Below are 23,725 nucleotides of genomic sequence, written 5' to 3'. Positions count from 1 at the left end.
TTAGAGTAGTATTTGTATAGCTTTTAAGAAAAACTGGATTAATGACTATTTAAATCTAAGTGATCATGGTAATCAATACAGTTATTTGATTGCAACAAATTACGCTTAACCTTGGGATTTTGAGCAGAGTTATATTTGGGGAGCATGTTTGAGTACTCGCATGCTTACAGGGCATACTCACGTGTACTAAAGAAGGGTATAAATACTGTGAATCTGACTTCTACTTGCAAAAAATAATTTTATGTCTAGAAATGGACATACTCCTCATGGCTTGGAGTTGATAAGATAGGCAAATAAATTCAGAGAGCTTATAAAGAAAACTCAATCTTTTTTCATTTGCAACTATAGAAAATTATTTACCTGAAAGCAATGTATACTTTTTCTAATATGGTTAAGTCAGCCCCTTTAATGATTTTATGAAGGGCTGCAAGTGAGAAGAATTCCTACGGTTCCCTGTTCTCACTGACCTGGCATCTGCTGATTTGGATTTCACTGGTTTCTTAATCTGGCAAGAGGACTTCATCCCGTGAAGTTCAGTTGAGCTGTATATTGATGCTGCTTGCCTATAGATGATAAAAATAGTTATATTTACATTTCAGTTCAGATAAGTGTTTTATCTAAGCTCAAGTAGATTGTGAAAGGAAACAAGTCGTTTTCTTTCAAAAAATGTCCCTAGTAACAGGTCTCAGGAGTCCGTTTTTCTTCAGCAGTACTTCTTTTAGAGAGATGCAAGCTTTTTAAAAACATGGGCAGTTTTTAATATTGCAGATACTAAGTTGGTGCAGGGTATCCAGACAGAACTGAAAGGACAGAATCTAATGTCAGCAAAACTGATTTGAAAGAAGTATTGATTCCATGTTGTATTTTATATCCGAATCAACCAATGGCAAATGTTGTCAAAATGGAATCAGATGTTTGTAACTTAATACTGAAGAAAAATGATGAGTGCATGTTTTTGACTTTAAGTATTCTCTGTGCTGCCTGGCTTAAGACATAAACTGATGTAAAAATAAATGACTGCCTGCATAATTTATGTAATGTCTTGCTCCCTGATCCTGTTTGTATTGATTTTTCTAAAAGGCTTTTGTGGCCACAGGAACCAATCTGTCTCTCCAGTTTTTTCCGGCCAGCTGGCAGGGGGAGCAGCGACAGACACCGACCCGGGAATATGTCGACTTTGAAAGAGAAGGAGGCAAGGTAAGAAGGAAATCGTTGTGACTGAAAGAAATTTTTATGTTGTGCTTATGATCTTATTAGTATAGACTGGAAGTATGATGTGAAATTACTAATATTTCACATCTTGTTGCATGTAGATAGTCACGTGAGTACAGCTGAAAGCTGGTAGGATAAAATCTGGTATCGCTTTGTTTTAAAGCATGTTAATATTTCTGGAGGGAAACGTGGGCAGTACTAGTGGCTCTTTTATTATTTTGAAGAAAATAACTTTATTTCTCACGCTGTGATAAAATTTTGGGGAACACTTGAAATTTGGTGTTGAGTAGGTGCTTCTAAAATGATTCACAAATTAGACTTTGGCTAGTGAATTGTGGTAGACTAATGAAAATCTGCACTTTGAACGACTGACTTTGTGTCTTAAGTTACTAGTTGATAAAACAAGCATTCACTGTGCTGCTTAGTGGAATAAAGTTTTTTTTCCTCAGTTTCACTATGAACTATAATGCAGGAGAAGCATCACTTTCAGAATTGCTTTCTGAATATTTTTTTCTGAGGTGGTTGTCCCATAGACTGATATCAAAAGCTAGAATTCCCTGATGACAGCAATGGTTGCTGTGAAGCTGTATTAGACTTAAAGACAGAAATCTTGCTTAGTCTCATCAGAATAAAGTTACTGATTCACTTACAGTTGGTTTTGTTTTACAGAAAAAAATGTACCTTTAAAATGTAGATGTTGTCTCTTATCTCTGCTACTGTAGATGCTTTGGGACTGATCCAAGGATCACTGTGTTCAGCAGGGGACTTTTCTGCAGATCCCATTAGGTTTGGACCAGCAATTTAGCCTTTCTGTTTCAGGCTGATTTCTGTGTAATTTTTTTGACTCCAGAGATTTTTAATAGACTACAAAATTCTTGATTTTGCCTAAAATTTTTTTACCCACTCTTTTTACAAGTAGCAGCTAATGCTACCAAACCTACCAGGCTGGAGGAAATATTTGAAGCATATTCGGGTTTAATGGCATATTGGGTCTTTTAAATGCTGCTAGGTGGAACATAAATATTTCCCATAGTGTCAAAACTTGATTGGAAGAAAAAAAATTCCTGAGGGCAGATATGGTATTTGGAATTCAAATTAATGAGTTTTTTTGGAAAAAATTCTTTTCCGTTTAGTCCTGTGAGGCTTGCAGAAGTTTGACAGATTGGGGGAGAAGGAGTGAAGTTGGCTATGCTGGGTAGTGACTGCTTTGCTAAGGAAACTGAATTGAATCTGGCTCTTATTGAAAAATATTGATTCTGGCTCACAATTGAATGAGGAATTTTTCTTGTAATGTGTAAGAAGACTGAAGTCTCTCCTTGCCAGTTCAAAACTAATTTTATTTACTTCTATGATTTTTTTTTAACTTTGTTTTCTCTGAATGAATTCATAAAGTACTGAACTACTTCATCCATTTTCTTGTGTTGTCTTAATCATGTGTGTGGTAGATATTCTGTGTATTAAAATAGAACATGAGCTTCATTAATGAATGCCACTCCCTGTTTTATGTGTGTTTACAGTAAATTCTAGAGTGCTTCACTAAAATATTTTAGAATTCATCTGAATGAGGCTAGAGGCAGACAAACTAACAAATGGGAATAGTGTTACGCTCTAGTATGAACAAATCACAAATTCACTGTTGTAATCAAACTTTACTGTGTAAATCCCATGTGAATGCAAGCTTGCTCTGCACAGAATTAAATTGTGTGAAAGCAAGCCACTCCCATAACTTCAGAAGAAGTAAACAGAATGGGAGAGTTTCTTAGATTATCAACAGAAACAGTTAAGTGTTTTATATGAATTGTTTGAGATTTTGTCCTCTATAGATTTTTGTAGTTTGGTTTTATTAAGAATTTCTTTCATAGACTTCAGCAGTCTCTTAACACCATGTGATTTTTGTAGCTCTGTGCAACATTGTTTTATGAGCTTTGATTCTTGAGGCAGTGCATAATGTGTGTTTGTTCATCACTGGATTTAAGCCAGCAAGGCATGTTTTTAATTATATGAATAAAAAAGGGCTATAGGGGGAGCTGTCAGTTAATTATTATTTTAGGCATTAGTTTGAGATCTAGAATGTAGATAAACTTACCAACACTATAATGTTTTTATTCTGGAATTCTGCTTTGGTGTTTGGCTAAGCAAATGATGGCCCAAAATAGTTTATCCAGCATTGAAGTATGTCACTATTGTGCTGAAGCAGTTTTGTACACAGTTTAACAAAGCTACCAGTGCAGCATCTGCTAGAATTGCTTCTTAAATGATTGAATTTTAGAAGGAGCAACACCCTTGTGAATCCATGTGAAAGTCAGGATTCTGTGAATATCTACTGCATAGGCTTGAGCTTTTTCATTCTGGTATTTCTTTTTTGTATGCTTAATTTGCCTTTTAATTTGATGCATCTGATGTTCACAATGGATGGGTAGGCCTCTAGTGGATACCCTGTCTTCATTAATTCAAGAATTGGATGGCTAAGTTTTCACTTAATATTTCTACACATTTTAAACTCAAGCTTAACACTTTTTAAAGATAGTTTTTAACGTTCTGTGCTGATTGACCTGTAGCAGATTTAATTGTGTTATTTGAGCAATTTTTCAAGTTTGTCATAACAAAAGTAGCACTAAAAATAGGTCCCTAGATTGTAAAAAATTATTAGGACATTGTATTCCATTGTGACTGTGGGGTTGTGTAGGGTGCATCACATTCAGTGTATGTCTTGGTTTTGGGTATCTGAATCATACCAAAGCTTCCTGATCATTTGTGTTATCAGCTAATGTCCAGGTTGTGGTGTTGTGTTTTTTTTTTTTTTTTAAAGAACAAATGAATAGATATTGTTAAGAAGTTCGGAGGCACACGGTGTAGTAGTGTAATGTATTGACTGCTATCTCACATAACCCAGGAATGAAATGGAGAGCTTTCTTTTCACCTTCGTTCTCTGGTATCATTAATTACTCAGACTAGTTTTATTGTGCTTTATGAAGTTCTTTAATTTTTACCTGGGTTTTATGCTGATGCCATATGAACTTCAGGCTGAACTGTGCATGTGCAGACTTCAGTGCTTCTTAAAATCTAATTTTAGTGAAAGTCCCCTTGTTAAGAACTGTGTGATCAACTTTCTTTACATGATTCATTTTGTGTACTTGTTACAGTAAGATAAAATGTCCCCGGTTTTCATTTGTTATTTGAGATGTTTATATAGCTCTGGTCTTTCTTGCCTGAAAGAACATTAGTTCTCGGATATTCTTTTTTATTGTTTAAATACCAGTCACTACACTGATGAAGTGTGTGAAGTTGTTATACTTCCTCTCCCCTTTATATCACTTCAAATGCAGCTTAACTTCCTGTCTGCTGTTCAGCAGCAGCTGCTCATAAACCAGTGTCCTCAACACAGGCTTATTTCAGTAGAATATGCTATGAACTCTGCAACTCCAGAGGAGAGCACATCAGACATGATTTAAATTGATTCAGAGTGTCTAGTTTGCCACATGTGTGTTGTAGCTAGGATTTCTACTCATTTGATCCGTTAACTTTATTCTAGCCGTAACTAAAGATTACCGGACCTCATTTTTCTTCCTGAAGATGCCGAGTTTCTACTCATGCAGTTTTTTGTTGTAACTTGGAAATTTCATTTGGCTATGAGTTGATGTTAAGTGTTTGGATGAATCTAAGAAACTGCAAATCTTTGTTGTACTGCAGACATTACAGCAGTTAGGGAAATGTATTGAGAAAGAAAGATGTTGTATTTGAATAAAAACCATATTTAAATGGCAGCCAGCAGCACCAGTTTTCTGGTGTCCTCTTTTCTCACCAAAGGTTTGATAGATAGGACTTGACCACAAATCAACTTTTTCCTTTCTGACTTAGCAATAAAAAAATCATAGATTGTTAGGGTTCTGTATTGGCTGCTTCATTTTCCAAGCAAATGCCGTTTCCAGTCAAACATAGGATCACAGTGTATGCAGTGGAATTTGCCTGGAAAGTGAAAGGTTAATTTATGAGAATGATCTGAATATCAGTGCTAACCTACATTGAATCGGAAGTTTCACTTTCTTTGGTCCATACCACTTTCTGAAAAATTCAGGTAAAACATTCATTCAAACAAAGTTGGAGTAGCAGCTTTCTTTTTTCTTTCCTCAGGTATGCCTAATTTCAAAAAATCAGTAAGGGTGCCTGGGAAACTGGTTTACAGTTTCAGCTCTCCATTTTACCCTCACTGTTGTGCTAAAGAGTTCCTGTGTTTTCAGTCCAGCAGTATTTGGGGTTTTTGCACTGTCACCATTCAAAGTGATCTTACAGTTGGTAGTTAATTGTATGTGTTTCTTGCAATCCACTGAGTCTCTGGGCAAAAAGAGTCTGTAGTAATTTAATACTCCTTCAAATTATTGTGAAGGTCTCTGTTTAAAGCACTTCAGGAGACAGTGCTGCATCACGTAAGAAAAGTTCACGGAGCTGTTTGTAGGTGGTGGAGGCATATGGGCACGTAAGATGTAACTTGGTTAAAAAACTAGCAAATGTCAACCTTTAAGGGGTATCTTGGCGTTTTTTTGTGGATCTTCTCTTAATGTGTGAGGGCATCTGGTGAGGACATGTTGTTTCCCAGGAGCTGTCATAAACACTTTCTCTTGCAGAACAGCTTTGTTGCTTCCAGGTCTGAAATCAAGCTGAGGTTTATTCCATAGCTCTCTACAGTGTTTGACTGATTTTTTTAGCTAGTCCCTTAATGCACTGTTGGGTTAGGATAACGGTATTTTGGGTCAGATTTTTATCATGTTCGTCTGCTGTTCTCTCCCCTTGTGCCAGCAGAATGATATAGGATTCCTCTCCTGGCTTAGTTTCAGCTTGCTCCAGGAATGTGGAGCAGGAGAGATCTGACTGGTTACCTGTCCTCAGAGCTGGTACTTTTCCTGAGCACCCTTAAACAACTGTTCATCCTCCTAGTTGGGTCTCCCTGATGACCCCAAAACGTTGTGGTAACTGGGGAGATTCTTCTGTGAAGAGCAGCTGGTGGTTAGTGAAAGCACATCAGCTGCTGAACTGTGTGCTCCAGCCCTGCAAAGTGCCTTTATCTTCTTTGGCCAAGGGGAGTGGTGTTGCCCAGATGAAGCCCACATCACTCTCATTCCTTTTTCTTTCTCAGGCTTTTTCTGTGAGCTTTAAACAGGAAAGTCAGTGTGTGGTTATTCTGCCAGCAGATAAGTGGGTGTGGTGGTGTATCCAGTTTGTACCCAGCCTGGCTGAACAGCTTAATTTTTTCTTGGAGTTGTGTGGTGGGAGTCCTGCAAAGGGTTGGTGAATGAGAAGAATTCACTTCCTGGATGGTCCTCTTGATCAGTTTTCATCTAGGATCATCTATATGGTTTGGGTAAAATACTAGTTTTCTGTAGGTGCTTGTGATTCTAGGTTTCATTATTGTGTTTGTGCTTGAGTCTTTTATTTAGCAGAGACTCGTCAGTTTCTTTCTTGCATTTTTTTCCCCAGATATGTAATTTCTTTGTATATGCTCCCATACAGTTTTTGCTTTAGAGGAGAGTGAAACTTTCTCTTGTTTTGCCTAAATGCTTTGAGGTGTTACTTGTTATGACCTGCTGTTGCATAGAGGATAGCTATTTCATTGAAACTCCGTAAGTAGTCATGGTGTATCTTTGCTTATTCACTTTACCTCAGAATTGGGAGGTGCCTCTTGTCTGCATCCACTTTTTTAACAGTTAGGAACTTGGGTTTGGGGAAGAGAAACCTGTAGAGCTCATAGCTTGTTAGGTGCATGTTGTCCTGTTCTGGCAAGCAGCTGCTGGCTGAGATTTGGACAGTTGTTCATGAAGAGTGATTTATCGTAGGGTGCCCTCTGCCACTAGAGCATGAGTCACACTGGGAATCTCACGTGACGGTACCCACAGCCTTTTCCCCGTAATCCTTTCACTCCCTCATACTCTGTATGCTTTTGCTACTGCACACAGCCTTGTTCATGCATTACAGTGCATACAGTGACGATGCCATTGTGAAACAATGCTCATGAACAGCATGGCTGTGCCGTTGGTGATGCCTACCTATCAACCCTCTCTGTAGGTTCCTAAGTGCTTAAGCTCTCTGTCAGTAAACCTGCTTTTGTTTAGCTTTTATTACATGTTGTAGAAGCATTTATTAAGTCATATTTTCTATATTACCTTGAACTTTTTCCAGTGGACTACACACACCCATTAGAGTTGTATAGACAAGACTTCAAATTTATTCATACCATCATCCTAAAGTTTCCCGGAAGAGGACAAAACCAGAGTTAATGAGCTAAATTTTGCATTTGGGAACCAGCTACGTATATGGGGAGATGCGTGCTGTGTGGATGAAAGCAGTGCTTGAGATATCTGCAGCAGAGAGACTGGAAGAATTCCAGACACTTAGACTGTTGAATCTTCTTGTTTGCATATCAGTCTCCACTTACTAAGCAAAGTTGTTAGCATTATGCTTCTCTGCTCTTCTTATAAATGAATGAGAAAACTAAAAGCATTGCTGTTGAGGATGTCTGTTTCTTTGTGAAAACCACTTAATACTTCTTATTAAAAAAAAATATTCAATAAGATGATGAAACATTTGCTACAAGAAGCTGTCATTTTTCTAAAAGTTACTGAAATGTTTCTTCAAGCTTTATTGTTCAAAGAACAAGAAACAAAATGAGCTAATTAGCTTGCATAATTGCATGCTTGATGTTTAACAAGTTGGCCGGGTGAAATATGTACTGTGACAACAATATGGAAAAAAAGACTCTTGCACAAGACTGCTATTCCAAGAAGATGAGTGCTAATGAAAGGATTTTTTTGTGAATAGTTGATGCTGCAGATATTTTTGTCTAAGCAGAGAGTCTGAGTATTTTCTGTTACAGTAGTATCTAGACTTGTATATAAGATCCAAATTGTAACTTCTTGAGGAGTCTGTGCTGAACGTCTGCCTTCTGTATGTAAGATACTTTGCTTAGACAGTTGCAGGCAGCAGCTCTATGTTGTGGGACTTCTGGGGATGCAACTTGTTTTATCTGTTCATCTCAGTATAAATATAGAACATAAAACCTATGGAAGGTGACAGAAGGAGTTCTTCGATCTGGCATAATCTTTACGGTAATGGTCATTAAACTTCTAATTTTCTATTGAAATACAGTGACCGAGGACAAAGTGTTACCTGTTGCATATTTCAAATACTTTTAGGTCTGAAATTTGAGGAAGAAAGCAGCTCTGGAACACTTGATGGAGACTTCTGTGTCCTGATGAAATACCTCTTGGTGGTCTTTGAGGAGTAGCCAGCTTTGTTTGACAAAACAGGTCGGAGATGACAAGAAGAAATAATTAGCTTCTTTTTAGCCAATGTATTCCTCTTTTTTTTTTTAAAAAAAAAAAAAGCTTACATTCTTCAGTAGAGGCAATATGGGACTTGTATTTTTGGAAAACTAATACAAGCCTAAAGAATGCTTAAGAATAGGAAAACCAAGGCAGGAAGGCATCTAGACAAAGTAAAACAACTATAGTAGTGTATTTTTCTCATGCTACTAAAGAGTGCTTGGGGATTTCTTTATAAAGCTTGCATGCTTCTCTTTTTTTTTTTTTTTTTTTTTTTAATATTGAGGACAAGCATTTTTACTTAAGTAGAGGGCCAATGGGCAATCATCTCTTCTCCAGATGCTTCCAACTAGGGGAATCAGAGTATGGTACCCTGCAATGGGATTGCATAGCCTCATAGCTTGGTGGGTTTTCATTGCAGAAAACTATGAGGATTTTGGTTATAGCAAACCAGAAAGCTAGCTGATGGTTCTAATCGCTTCAGAAGGTCTTAGGACAGACTGTTCATGAAACATGCAGGATGGTACTTTCCTGACAGAGCATTCAGCAGGGTGAATTTTTTTTAAGCTCTGTTCTAATACCTAAGAACTTGAAAATCAGACTTTTGAGGAAGTACAGCTCATGTCAGCTATAAATTTTTTGCACTTCAAGAAAAATGAATCAGTAGGTGATTTAGAGGGAATAGAAATAAATAGCAATAGGAGTTTAAATCTGTTGCCTTCTCCTGTGGGTCATACGGTGTTGGTTCTGTCCTTTCCTCATCTTGTACTGAGAAAATTCTTGTTGCATTTTGCCTAACCAAAACTGTAGTTACATTATTCACTATCTTTATAACTGGTGCTTTTTTCGAGATTTTGCTGTTTGGAGAACTTGATATTAAACATATATCTGAAAGTGCTAATTAATCTTAAATTTCTAGTCATTGCTAATGATGTTTCTCTGCAGAAGGCTATTACAGAATAATTATCATACTATGAAATTTTATTGGCTGATGAAAGCTACATAGTAGTTATGGTATACAAAAGACAAGAAATTACTGACTTGCATTATTTTAAGGCTTGATGCATCACAACTTGTTGAATAAATGTTCATGTGGTTTTTCCAGACTTGAATCCTGCTTAAGGGGGAAGGGTGAGGCTGTCAAAATGCTCAAGAATGTAATGAAGGCCAAAGGGCAGAAGAGGCAACTATTCTTGCCGCTCTCCTGCTCGGGTCAGTTCCTGGATGGTTTTTATTTGTTTCTTGCCCACGTTGTCACAATTGGGTATCTTCTAGTTGAGTATAGTCGCATTACATGTTTAAAATTTTCACTTCAAAAATACAGGTTTAATAGGCTATTTATTTGCATGCCAGTAGCATGGTGTGTAAATGGTATGTTTTAGGTAAACCTCTCTTTCCAGCCCTCTGTTGGAGTTTCTAGTTACTGCTTTTTGCTATGCTCTTTTCTGAAAGCTTGAGAAGAACTAATTTCCCAAGCAATTTTGAAATTTGTCTGGAAAATGTATCTGCAAACATGGCACAAAACATCGTGTGTCCCCGTTAGTTAACTGGTTTTGTGAGCATAAGCATTTGTCAGCTACATGCGTGCATACTTGCAGCAGTGGTCTTGTAACAATGTTTTGCTGCAAAAACATTGTTCTTTTTACATGTTGCAAGAAAAAATGGATCTTTTTTAATGCATGCCATTTTGGGGAGAGTAGATTTAAAATCCAGTCATTTTTCTCGTGTAGAATCTAGTGGTAAAGATGCACTGATAAAAGACCTTCTAGAATTTTACAGGGGAAAACCCCAGCATGTATTTGCCTTTCAGATTATCCTTATATTCTGTTCATTCCAATTTTGTTGATTCTCAGTTCCAGCTGTGTGTTTGGTTTTTGTCTTTTTGAAGGCAAATGGAGTGAGTCTGAGCATGAGACATTTCGTATTGGGAGGCATTAGATCTTTTTGTAGTGACACTGTGAAAACAAACTATCTACTTTTTGCTTTCTATTGGGATTTTTTTGGTGGTTTTGGCGAAGTGTGGTGTATGCTTCCTGCTCAGTCCAGCAACTGCAGTATTTTGTAACACCGAACTGTGTCTGGAGACTTGTTATTAAATGATGAATATAATTTCTGTGCAGTAGCATTTTCGTGTTTTTCTGTGCTAGCTTCTAAGTGTAAGTACTGACCAGCGATCTTGATCCAGGAATAAAATGCTGTAGTCTCTACAGATTTCAGTCGCGTTTTTTCTAACATCCTTAATGCTTCATATCTGTTCTTAGTTATAGACTTGTTTTTTAGTTAACTGAAATAGTAACCTGCCTAATGTAATTGAAACATTGATCTGCTTTTGAAAAGGAGTCACGATTACACAGTTGAGCTAACTACGTAGACAAAACCTAACCAACCACCAAAACCCCATAAAAATACCAGGTTTTCTAAAAGTGACATGTAAATTCTGTCTCTCCAGTAAAGTGAGGAAGATTCTGCTGCTGTTCTTTTTCTGAACTTTTAGAAACTAAACACTATCACTGTAGTATTTCAGTAATACAGAAAGCATGTTGAGAGAGGTTTTGTCACAGCTCTGATAGTGCTTACAAAGACTTTTTTAATGTGAGTCCATAAATGGATATTTCTACCACATAGATTTGTAAAAATGGGTTGTGTTGCATCTGAAGTTTATGTAGATGGGCATTTTCTGAAACTTTAGTGATATTTATAACAAAAACAGGTGACTTATATAAGCATACATAAAATTTGGCTGAAGTACATAATATTAGACCATCGGCTTTGGCTACGAATTTGAAAACTTAAATATTTTGAGATGATTTTCTAGTTGTGAATTGGAGTGCATTATTTCCTCAGGGAATACGCCAAGGGAATGCTATCACTTGTTATCCAAACATCTTCTGCTTAATTAGAGAACTAAAATTGATTTTTTTTTTTTGTGTTGGTGTTCTCAAATGGAACTTACTGCAGAAGTTTTTTGAGATTTTTTTTTTTTTCTTGGCTGTGAAATGCCTTTCAAGCTGTATGTTGAATCACCTTTGACATTAGCATATATAGGCATGTATAAATTTATAGTTTCCCATGGAGGGGAAAATGCATCTAAGAGCCTAAAACTTTGATTAAAAAAATTGTATTCTTCTGACTTCTGAGTCTGGCAAGTATAGTATTTTGATAAGGGTCAGACTAAATTAAAAATATTTCTGAGAAAGTCAATTAATAAAGTTGCAGCTATGATTTAAACAGAAGTAGTATGCAGAAGCAGAATGAGCCAGGGATATATTGCTCTAAAGGGGGAAAATACAGGGGTTTAAAATCTGTAACAACAATTCTAACTGCTTATTTGCAGGGGTTTGTTGTACATAATAGTTAAATCAGCCCTGTGCTCAGCTGTTTTTACTTGTTGCTGTTAAAATTCTAGTAAAGGCTGTTAGCAATTCATGGGGTATTTTGTATTTCAGCAAATTCTTTTCTTCAAGATATTTTGTTCCTCATGGTTGGTTAATTTGTATTTCCACTGCTTTTTGTAATCTTAAAACACTGTGGTATGAAAGACTGCATTTAGAACTTTTATTTTCTTTTTCTGAGCATAAGAGTCTAGATTGAGACTCTTAGCAAGCATGCTGCTTTGCTGATATTTCAGGTTTTGCTTGAGGAATCGACTTCTGTCATAGCTGATGAAATAGAGTAACTCTATTTCATTTTGAATGTTAAACTTTCTTTCTAGAAATTCTTCTTGTGTTCTGTAAAAACTAATACCTGGGTGGTTGTGTTACGGTCTGTTTGTGTTTCTTGGGTGGGTGTTACAGCATGTGTAGGTAATGTAGAGCAAAGAAAACGGAAAAGTTGAAATGGTCTTTTTCCAAAGACTGTTTCAGGCACTACAGTCTGGTCATTCTTGATCTTGCCAGCCTCTTTTCAAATTATTGACATGGTCTGAAGCTGCAAATGAAATGTCCTTGTGCAGTCACGAAAAGGAGGAGCTGCAGGGATGGGGCACAGGCAGAGAGCACTGAGGGGTGGGCTGTGCCCACCGTGTCCCTGGGCAGCCCAGCTGCTCTGGCCAGCACTGGCCCAGGAGGCCCATGCAGGCAACCACTTGTGGACCAGCAAGGGCCCATAATCAGTGGGGCGATACAGTTGTGACATAAGTGCCACCTGTGAGAAACTTAGAGCTGTATTCATCTTGAAAGCCACAGTTGGGTCATCCATGTACAACTATTTAGGAAAGACTCTTGTTTTGTCAGGAAGTATCGTTTCCTTTGTATTTTTACAGAATAGTATAAGGTTTAAATTTTAACAAAATCTCATTTTCATGTAGTGGAAGCTATTTCAAGATGCAGCTTTCGAAATAACTTAGAAAACATTTTGTGTTTAAATGAAGAATAATAATATGCTTTGAGGCATGAGACAGGAGGATTGATCTAAATTTGTTGGATTTTTGAGCTCTTATGATTTGTAGTGATATCTCTATTGTTCCAAGATTAAAAACACTAAGAAGTCCATTTCACTCACAGTGACTTTCTAAACTGGATTCTTTCCAACTGTTTCATTCCCTGTTAAAACTGTTACAAGTATTTTGTTTCAGAATTGAACTTAAATTCTGATAAATGCTGTAAACTCTGTCCACAACTTGGTTCTTTATTAGTTTCTTTTAAAATGAGTGATCAATATCTGAACGTGTAGCCTGATGCCTTGTGTGGAGTTGTCAGCTTTTGCTTGTTGTAACTTCAGTTGTCGTTACACTAATGAAGGTACTATTCTGTACCCCAAATAATTGAGAATTTTAGTATCTAAGTTTTGTTGCAAAGTTTTAGAAAAGCTTTTTTTTTCTTTTGCTTCATAGATAGCTTCCTTCCATGCTTTGCCCCCTTTTTGAAAGCCAGGCTAGTGACCCTTCTCTGATGATATATGAAAATGAATGTTGGTATTTGAGGGGGACGGGACTGAGTGGGACGGGACTGAGTCAACTTTACAGTTCAGAACAGTCATGCCAAATCTGAATGGCAAGACTACTCCATTTTATTTATGAAAATGTATATATACTCCTTTCAGATTTCTGTTAAACAGTTGAATACATAATTGAATAGGTAGTGTCCTTTTACTCAGCAGTGTATGCAGACCATGTGGAGAAGCTGAAATCATGAGGTTAGCCTTAACCAATTTAACATCTTTTTTACTTGAAGTAAGTGTTTACAGCTGTTTCATTCTAAAGGGTCAGTGTTTCATACATGAAGTCACTGGGGAGACTTCTGTTTAAATATTTAAAAGTGGGGTATGATTCAGGGGAAGGTGGATCAAAACTGGGACATATGTACTTGGCTGGACCAAGAGAGAGGCAGCTTGTGTGAGCAGTTATGAATGGGCAGATGTGTGTGTGATGAGGCAGAGGGTGAGTCAGAACTGAGCTGCTTTGAAAGAATGCGTTTTGCTCCACTGTGCTGGGAAAATGAAAACAGAAGGGAGGGGACTGCACCACTTCACTGGGGACTGGTGTTTCCTGGGGGGGGTGAAGTTGGTCTCCTCGGTGGCAGTGGCTGTTGTGAGCATGCTGATTCATTAGTCAGTGGGTGGTGAGAGCTGTGTGCAATCTCTGGGGGAGGAAATGGCTTGGTTGCTTTAGGGAGAAGGAACATTTTCTGTAACTGCAGGATGTGTGGATGGAGCATATAGATAGTGTATCTGTAGCACATCAGTTAAATACCCTGGTGTTGTGCGATAAGGATTTACTAGAGAACTAAAATAGGATATGAAACTGAGGTTTTGCGTCTTGTACTCAAGTAAAGCAGCTTTTTTTAAAGCCATTGAGAATTGTCCTCTGTCTGCTTCACTATTTTCAAATCAAGGTGGGTTTTTTTGAAATATGATATGATCAGATAGTTGTTCCAGGAACCAAGTCCCTATATGTTTTTAACAGTTAACTCCTAGTTAGTTGGGGTTTGAGAGGATTGCTCATTTAAATGCAGATGAAAAGGAATAACAGATTAGTTGAAAGAGTGAAAAAAGGAAGATGAGATATGCTATATATTGAAGGTGTGGTCTTTGAGATCAAGTCAGCTGGTAGGCCAAGAAAGCACAAACACAGCTCAACAACTTTGAGCCCAACATGCAGCACCTTCTCAAATTTACGTGTCTTTATGGTGCTGTTTATCCTCCATCCAGATAATCTGTCAGGAGATAAGAGTGTTTACTCTTGCTGGTGGTTCAGTCCACAAGCAGAATATTTGTTCTAACACTAAAAGCCTGTTTCTGATGTAAAAGTAACATGCCTACTTTTTTTGTTTTAAAAATTCTAATGCTACTTTGATTTGTAGTAGGAGTTTGAAATGGAAGATGTAGTTTGAGGTGAAATGAAACTTTTGTTCAGGTGGCTGTTATATAAAAATTCAACTGGTATAAGCTAGTAAAAATTGCAGATTTTGGTATGCGACAGTCTGCCTAGGTCTTAGAATCTAACAAACTAGTTTTGGGTGTGCCAGAGTGTGGAAAATGAGGGTGCAGAATGTGGGAGAATTTACTCTCCTCCTTCAGCATGTGTATAATAATTCTTAACTTACACAACCATCTACTGTCACTATCAGAAAAGCCATACCTCATTTGGTTTATAGAACGGGCTATACTATAAAAAGAGGCAGCTGTGTAATATATCTTGTCCTCATCTATGTCCCTATGATGGTGTTTCTTTATGTAGTATTACAATCATCCACTGAATATGAAGTTGGTAGTTGCCTGGCTTCTAGCCACTCCTTCCTTCCTACAGCTCTCTAGTGCATTTTACCTAAGTGTCTGAGTTTTATAAGACTGACTTCCAGATTTTGTTATGAAAAGCACCTGGAGGTGTGGGGAGGGTTTATAAAATTATATAAATGCGGTTAATCTGGGATTAGTAACAAAACCTTGAAAAAGTTATCCTAACAAAGATGTCTATCTACTCTGAATTAAATGGTATAGCACAGTAATATTAAGGAGGGAAGTTGGGGTCTTTACAGAAATAATGTGGCTTTTGCCTTTGCTCTTACTGTGACTGTCTTAAGACAATTTTCAGAATAGAGAATTCTGAAAGGTTTTAAGAGACAACTTAGTGCTGGCTTCTAAGGTGCTGTAACAGATCATGTGCTCATAGACAGGAACAGTAATTTATTAATAATTCTGTTAAGTCTGGAAATTGAAAGGGAACCAGCATGGCTTTATCTGAAAAGAAGGAAACGATGTGGTTAAACGGTTTTGGCTACAGTCTTAAGTGGTTTCCATTCTCCAGAAAGAGAAGGGAGAAAAGGAGTCTAAATTCCTTTCTCTAAAATAAAGGAAAAAGCACCAATGTGCTTGATTGTGTGTTTTAATGAGAGAAAAGTTCCTGCATAAGCACATGTGGTTTCAATATGAATTATATTAAATTTGGATGATTATATAGTAATTTCAAAACTCAAGTATCTTGCTAAGGAATTCATCCTTTCAGAGGTGAAAAAAGTTTATTATCTGAGTTTTGAAGACCAACTGAATCCAGTGGTGTAAGGCTTTAAGGGCTCTGATTCAGGGGCAAGGGCAGAGCACTTTATCTCCAAAGGTCAGGCTGGATGCCAGTGGTTCACAAGCTGCTTTGTCAGCAGCTCAGCTGTTGGTCAGTGTGCTTAGGGCAGATAGTAGACATCAGTAATCACATCGGCTCTGTCAGCTTGTTTCCCTTTTCCCTTTTGACTTCTGAAGACTTTCACAGAATTTCCAGCACTGCTCAGGCTTCCAGGTGATGCGCAGAGCATTGCATTTCAAGTACTGAGCCCTCAGCAGCTCCGTCTGAGCTACCTCCTGTTTGCACTGAGCTACGAAGTTTGCATATAATGTGCTAGCGGCTGCAGTGACCAAGGCAGCTTGAACAGCTGCTGAAACAAGGCAGTTAGTGGCAGCGTGATATTCCTTGTCAGAGAAACAACTTCTCTCCAAAGAAACAACTTCTTTCAATACTCTTCCTCTGGACAGCTTGAAAAGCTAGGTTTTGTCATCTGTGGGAAGTCCTATGTAACTTTTGATGTCCCAGGCGTTTGTTGTGGGCCAGAAGGATAGGGGAGGCTAGGTGGAAGGTAAACCCTAAATGAAGATCACCGAAATGCTCGTTTACTTCTGCAAAAATTAACTAGTATTAGAGTACAGACCATTTTACAGAACCATAGTTAGGTTATGCTGCTGCTTTTTCTTTTGAATTATTCTGCATTGTTCTTAAAGAGAATGATTTTTGATTCTAACAGCCTCTTTAACTGCCTTTCACTTCTAAACTAATTAAATGCATCTACTAAATTGATGGTGTGTACTTCGTTTATTTCTTGAGATGAATGAAGACTGCTGAAAGGGAGTAATGTTGTATTTCATATATTTGAAATGATTAAGCTCAAAATGAGGGCTGTGGGGGAGGTGGTTTCCTGGTAGTCCATGTCTTACTCATGCTGTTTGTGACGCCTCTGCTCACAAGGGCTGTTGGCCGGTAGATCTGCACCCTGCATAGTGTGCTGTCATCACGGAAGACATAGGTGTGATGACTTGCATAGCTAGTCTGTGAATACAAGGGCAGAAAACGAGTCTGTGCTCTTAATGGAGACCCTGCAGTAGGAGAGCTGATACGAAGAAGATTATGTTTGAGCTAACCTTTATTTCTTCCATTTTTGTGCTACTGCATATCATATTACTACTGCGTATCATACTAATTAAAACTTCTAGACTATGTCACTTCACACTGAAATGTGTTAAGTTATAAAAATCAAGCTCAGATCAAATGTATATTTTTCTCTGGCAAATGTTGTTACTTGTTTAACAGCTGGTTTCATGTTATTGGTTCCCTTTCTTCCACTTACGAATTTCCTTTAATGTTGTTCAGTGCTTAATTTTACAAGGACAGCCTTTGCATAAGGCAGGCTTACCTTCCTCCTGTATGTCTAAGCCTTTTCTCTTTCTGCTTGAGCGACCTTAGCTGATAAGTGTGGAACTGAGCAAGTAGGCACAGTTGGAGTGCTTTGAAATGTGCTATAGCACTAAACATCAATTATACTTTGAGGATTTGCCAGAGGATGAATTTAGAACTATTAGAAGAGGCGCTGTGTGGAAATTTCACTACCTAGCTGGGCAACTTCTGAAGACTGAAAAGTCTTGGCAGGATTTTGAATGTCTAGGCAGTCTTTAAATCTGAAGTGGATGCAGGCCTGTGTGCATGGTTTGTCTCTCTGGCAATTCAACATGGACAAACTTCTGTGAGGGTTTTTGACTTGCCAAGTGGGCTGAAATAGCTACTGATGGTTGATTTTTTTCTTTACAGTTCAGGTAATTTTGCTGTGAATTTGGGTGTTTTGGTTTTTTAAGGCTGATAGAATATAAGGTGTCAAACTCATTTAATGTTGTTTGCTGCTTTTTAAATTTCCTGTGTGGAGATTAATCTCTGGTCTTTAGAAGAGGAAATACTTCTGCTTTAAGTTACCATATCATCTACCATTATCTATAGGGCCTTAAGCTCATGTATTATTCCTTGCTGTAGTTCAAGGTACTGTGCATGTTGATGCTGTAGATGGGTTTTGATCATCTGGTGCTGCTTCTTTTGAAGAGCCTTTCACAAGTGCTAGAATAGACACAGGAAGACTTTCTTATTTTTAGCATGGTGTGTATATATATAGTGTATTTTACTAAACTCTGACTAGTTTGTAAATTTGAGGAGGTCTGGAACTGGTGGTTGTTCTTTGTTGGAAGAGCTCATATTGGGGAAAATACAGTGCTGCTTGGGAGTAGGAAAGTATGTGTTCGTTTAACCATTTAAATGTGCTGTAAAGGATCCTCTCTGGCAGCATGCCACTTTCTTTGTGACACAAAGGTAAGCTGACAAGAAAAACAGTTACTTTAACTGAAAACAGTAACATAATTCTAACCAAATCCTGGTGCATGCCAGTTTATGAAATAAGAACACAGCTTAAATTTATTCCATCCAGTACAGTAGGCAAAAGTTACAGCACTCACTTGATTAAAATGAATTCTTGGAAAGGAGGCAGGAGAAGCTGTTAAGTGGAGTCTAGTGTTACCAGCTGGTTTGGATGTTCTTCTAAGAATACATATAGAAGCTTCCTGCATTAGTATTTTCATTGTGCAGGCATGTGTGTAAATGCTTTCAAACTCATAGCATGTGCTGTGCTTTTATTTCAGGTGTACTTGAAGGCACCTATGATTCTTAATGGTGTCTGTGTAATCTGGAAAGGCTGGATAGATCTACAGAGACTGGATGGTATGGGCTGCCTGGAGTTTGATGAAGAGAGAGCACAGGTAAGAGTCTGCCCATGGTCACTGTGCCTTAAACACTTGTTTGTTTTTCTGGAAAAAAGCACGCAGGCAGGTCGTGATCCCACATTCTAATTTGCTTGTTTTCTGCCTTCAGGTACAAATTCCAAAGAAAACTTACAGTATAGAATTTCAGAAATACATGATTGTAGCTAAACTAGTGTTTAATTAGGTCAGAATATTAGGGGCAGGAGATCCCTGTAGTTCACCACTTTGTGGGTGGTTTAGCAGTGTTAGCATGCTACCAAGTAGTAAATCTTTAAGTATTTGAAAAGATTGTAACAATTTAACTGGCAAATCTCTTCTAGCTGTTTAGGGTGGTTGGGATTCTTCAAGTAGCTTTTTGTTTTATTGCATCGGGGGGGGGGAGAATGAATAGGACTTTTTCATTTGCTCTCTAGCAGTGATAGACTCTGCTCTGTTAAGGTACAGCTGCTTTTGAGTGCTTACTTCCTATCTACCTACTTCCTACCAGCAAAGTGACTGTCTAGTAGCTGAGTCTTTGGACGTGCACAAGAACATAGTAAACACAGAGGAAATTACTTTTCAAGTGTATTTTACATATATAAGGTTCACTTACACAGCTGTAGGGTTCCATAATTTAGTGAGACTTGAAACAGATCTTTTCCTTTAAGATGTAACTTGGTAGCAAAGCTACTGGACTGATACTGAAAGCTGCTGCACCAGGTTTGTGCAGGCTTCCACACACATTACCTGTCTCTGCAGTGGACAGTAAATTGGATGCAGTAACACCAGTTACCAGAGTTATGATTTACAATCGCTATTTTGTGGTGAACTCAGCAGTTAATTTCTGTAGTGTGATAACTTAAAAATGTTAGAACTATATGAAGGCACGGTCCAAAATGCTTCTGCATACAAAGGTTTGTTAAGCATGCAGATAAAAGAAGGATGAGCAATTTCCTGCAGCCATGTTTTTTTTTTTTTTCCTACCCAAGTTCTGTATTGGTAGTCCAGCAAATGATTCTTAATAATTTTCTCCTAACCTCTCTGAAGACTTCTTTCACCCAAGACCATCATGACTTCCCCTAACATTTCTGGAATCTTAATTTACTTTAAACCATTGTTCAATTTCTCCTAAATGGTAACTCCCATCTTTTTCATCTTGATATCACAATAAAATTGGAGCTTTCTTTATCTCCTTCCTTTTATTCCCTTAAATTCAGGGACCCAAAGCAAGTCACTTGTGAATAAATGAACTGGTTTGTGTGGCACTGGTGATTCAATTTTGTTTTAGTTATACCTTGTGTATATCATCCATATGGGTGATTTTGTGCAAAAACTTAATATAGTCACATAAACTGTTTGTTTTTCCAAATTACCTTTACTTTCCCTTTGTGTCCTTTGGGGGGTTGCTTCTGGCAGTTGTGTACTGGAACTGATTTAAAGGATGTTTTTTCTATTTTCACCATATGCCTCATTCTCAGTCCTAAATTCCTTGGGATTTCCCTTTTAGTCATTCTGCAGCGACAGTTGGTCACTATGTAACAAGTAGGAACCTTTTGATTCCACCTACATGCTGGGAGCACTCCTCTGTTCCAGGCATGCAGAACTGGAGGGCTTATAGGTTAATTTGTTTCTGCTTGTATTCAAATCAAATTTTACATGAAGATACATATAGTTGCAAGGTTTGGGGTGCCTTGCCTCTCCCTAACTTAAGAAACCAATTTTCACATTAATGAGATTATGTTCTTGTGACAATGTTCTGGGTTAAATAGAGAATACTTTGTGTCAAAATAGTGTCTTTGGAAAAGACAGGGCCCTGTGTTCTTTCTTCAGGGGATGCCTAGAAAGAGAGGTTATGCTGTTCTAAGAATAGTCCTGCCACCTTTTGTTAATTAATGAGAAAAGCCACAGAACCAAGCTTTTACTTGAATGCTGACTACCCTTCACTGTGGCATTCATTTTTTCCAAAGCTGGGTGTTGGCATTTTGAGCTAGCTATGTTCCTGTTGCAGCAGTGTGTTCTCTGGAAAGAGAGTATCTGCTGTAGACTCCATTGATTAGAAAGTCTTTAGAATATAATGGCTTACACAGCAAGGTCAAACAAATCCAGACCCCTGAGGACTGCAAGATAAATCCCGAGGTTCTTGATCTATGACTCTTAAGTTTAATACATAATACTAAGTCACATGACTTCTGAACTGACAGGAGACTGTTTTGAACGTGTGCTCAGAAGATAGTCACTCTTCTGAAATTGGATAGTTCCTGAAAAAAGTGGGCACCCTTCCAAAAAGGAAGGTGGTCAAGTGACCTGTGGGTTCAATTTTTCTTTTGAATTTCCCAATAAATGTTTTTGCGTGCTCTTGGATTATTTTAGTTTCCCGATGTGCATATGCTGTCTTAACTACACTTAAGAATTCCTTTTCGTTGTCTTCAGAAAGTGATTCTGCACTGAGCACGTGATTTTTTTTTATTTTTTTTTTTTTTTCCCCCGTGTACGGGGGTGCTGAGTTGGAGGTATTACACAGTGTGGATCTACAGAGATGTGTTTGCACTCAGTTACAGATGTGTAATTTGTTTTCAGCGTGTGCTTCTCAGCAGTTACAGGGAGGTCATTGGTCAGTTTATTTGCTGCAGTAGTAGTACCTAAGAGTTCCCAGTGTCATAAGGCACTATACAGACACAGAAGTAGCTGCACCCTTGTATTTGTTGGCATTGTAAACATTAGGGCAATCTCTTACATTCTTCAGTTTCCTTTTTCCTGTATCTGTCACTTTGCTTCCTTTTTTAAAACTGTTGTAGTATTGCTAGTGGCAGTTGACCTAACTGCTGACTTTGATCCCAGAATAACACTGATGTCAGTGTGGGTTTAAGTGCCTTGTACTATGCAGTGTAGTGCCTGTGGTACCCACTGTCTTTTGTGATAAGAGGTACTATTGGCATTCATACTCCCCCATACACACCTGTTACTCCTGGTTTCTGAAAAGCTTGCCTTACAGAAAGGTAATGCTCTTGTATTTTCCTCTCTTACTGCTTCTTACTAACAAATACTGCGATTGGATAAAATTTTTCTGTGCTGCCACACTTCAGAAATTATACTACCCTTCACCAGGTCAAAAAATATTTGAGGAAGAAAAACTACACACATAACAAAGTACTTTAATTGTAACTTTTAGCATTCTTTCTATTTAATTCATCAGCCTATTAACGTCATACTACTAAGTCTTATTTTTTGTTACTGGAGGCCCTGATTCAGCTGTTGCTTCAGACTTCAGTGGACTTAACACACACAAAGCTCTACATACGTGCTTGAATATCTTCCCCGTTTGGGCCTGAAATTTCCCTGGGTTTGATACTTATCTTGACTGTTATTAAAATACTGTTTTTGTCTTCAGTGTTTTGGTATCTCTTCTGTAATAAAGCATTCTTGCTATGTAGATTTGGTAGTTAAAGAGTTGTTATCACAAACTCTTTTCCTACCAGACTCCCAGGGAGGGGATGTGTATGAGTTGGGGGTATGTTTAAGTTTCTCTTTTTGTTTTTCTGGGTTGGGGGTTTTATTTTGTTCTGTTCTCATGTTGATGTTGCTTATGTTTTGCTATTCTTTTCCTTAGTAGATTCATAGCAGGAGCATTTCTATTGATTATAACTAAGATGGACAGATGATTGAGTCTCATAGAGCTGAATTAGCTAAGCTATAATTACTAGATTTGAGTGACTTATTAAAAAAACACTGTTACATTCCTGTTGTACAAGATTCTGAGATATTTATTTCCTTTTATAATACATCACCAGGTGTACAGCAGAATTTTTTTGGTTTTTACTTAAATTTAAGTTCTGATAACTTCCCCCCCCAGCCCAGACATTAGTAAACTAGTGTTTCAGCTGTGAACATGTGTTCATTGTGGGTGTCAACATACTGATTCTTTTCCTATGAATTTCTGAGTTAGTTAATTCTAGTTATGACAGTTTCTTTAAAGTATGCTGGCTGAGGCTGTATATTAGCCTTTTATTTCATGACCACTCTAAATGATGGTAAAATGCAAAATTTTTTTATAAAAATCTGCTTTCATTCAAGTCTGTTTAAGAAAGAAAAAGAGGGTTATAAAGACATACATAGCTTTTTAAAATTAGAAATAAGGCAGCCGTCCTGGAGTCATCTGGGAGACAAGCTTATCTATTTTATATCTATCTTTCTGCATTATTAAGAACAAACTTACTTTCCACTGTCTGACCTTGGTTGCTAGGTATTGCATGAACATTAAGATAAAGGGTCAAATTCTACTCTTAAAAATAGTACGTAGTGTTAAAATGTTATCTTATTGGCAGCTTTAAACATTGCCTTTCAACATAGCTTTCTGGGGACCTGGCTGTGTGGAGTTATTGATTGACAGATGTTTGTATTTAACTGTGTTAGGCCACGAGGGGCACTCATTCACATCATTTCACAAAGTAGCTTCAGGGTGCACAATTGTGCTGACGGCAAAAAAAGCAATTTACCATTCTCTCAGACTAGCCATGCTTTATCTTAAATTAAAAAATTAATGCACTTAATCCCTTGATATATTAAAACTTAGTTGGGCTCTCAACATGTTTGTGTCCTCTAACAGTCAAGGTTAGGATTTTTTTTTTAATTATCAGCTTGAAAATAACATTTATGTATATGTGGGAATCGTAAGCAGAGTTAGCAGTAATTATAGCTGAGGAGGGAGAAACAATACTTTATCTCTTTATTTGTGCAGCCTTTTTAGACTTGACTCCTCCATTCTGAAGATTTAAAAATTCTAGTAGGGAACAGAGCCATCTGTTTTCGTTCTGAGGAAATTATGTGCTAAAAGGTTCTCTAAGAGAAATAATTTGTAGGCCAGTTTATAAAGGCTTACATATTAATAACACTTTAAAACATTTTCTGATAGAAAATATGGTTTGAAGAAAATTTTTTTGAGAGTTAAT

At 37.5% G+C, this 23,725-nt stretch overlaps 1 protein-coding gene across 1 annotated transcript in view; it reads left to right on the top strand.

Annotated features, from left to right (window-relative positions):
* The window catches only part of CBFB (core-binding factor subunit beta), a 42,270-nt gene that overhangs the window by 2,803 nt on the left and 15,742 nt on the right, over nt 1-23,725 (top strand). The window contains exons 2-3 of the mRNA XM_026856830.1: nt 1,081-1,197; nt 18,681-18,797. Coding sequence (XP_026712631.1) covers nt 18,699-18,797 — 99 coding nt within the window. The 5' untranslated portion in view covers nt 1,081-1,197; nt 18,681-18,698. The remainder of the gene's footprint in view (nt 1-1,080; nt 1,198-18,680; nt 18,798-23,725) is intronic.

The sequence above is a fragment of the Athene cunicularia genome (assembly GCF_003259725.1).
Source record: "Athene cunicularia isolate RWA chromosome 11 unlocalized genomic scaffold, athCun1 chr11_part1, whole genome shotgun sequence".
Classification (NCBI taxonomy): Eukaryota; Metazoa; Chordata; class Aves; order Strigiformes; family Strigidae; genus Athene; species Athene cunicularia.
The sequence above is the reverse complement of the archived record's forward strand: the minus strand, read 5'-3'. Positions and strand labels throughout refer to the sequence as shown.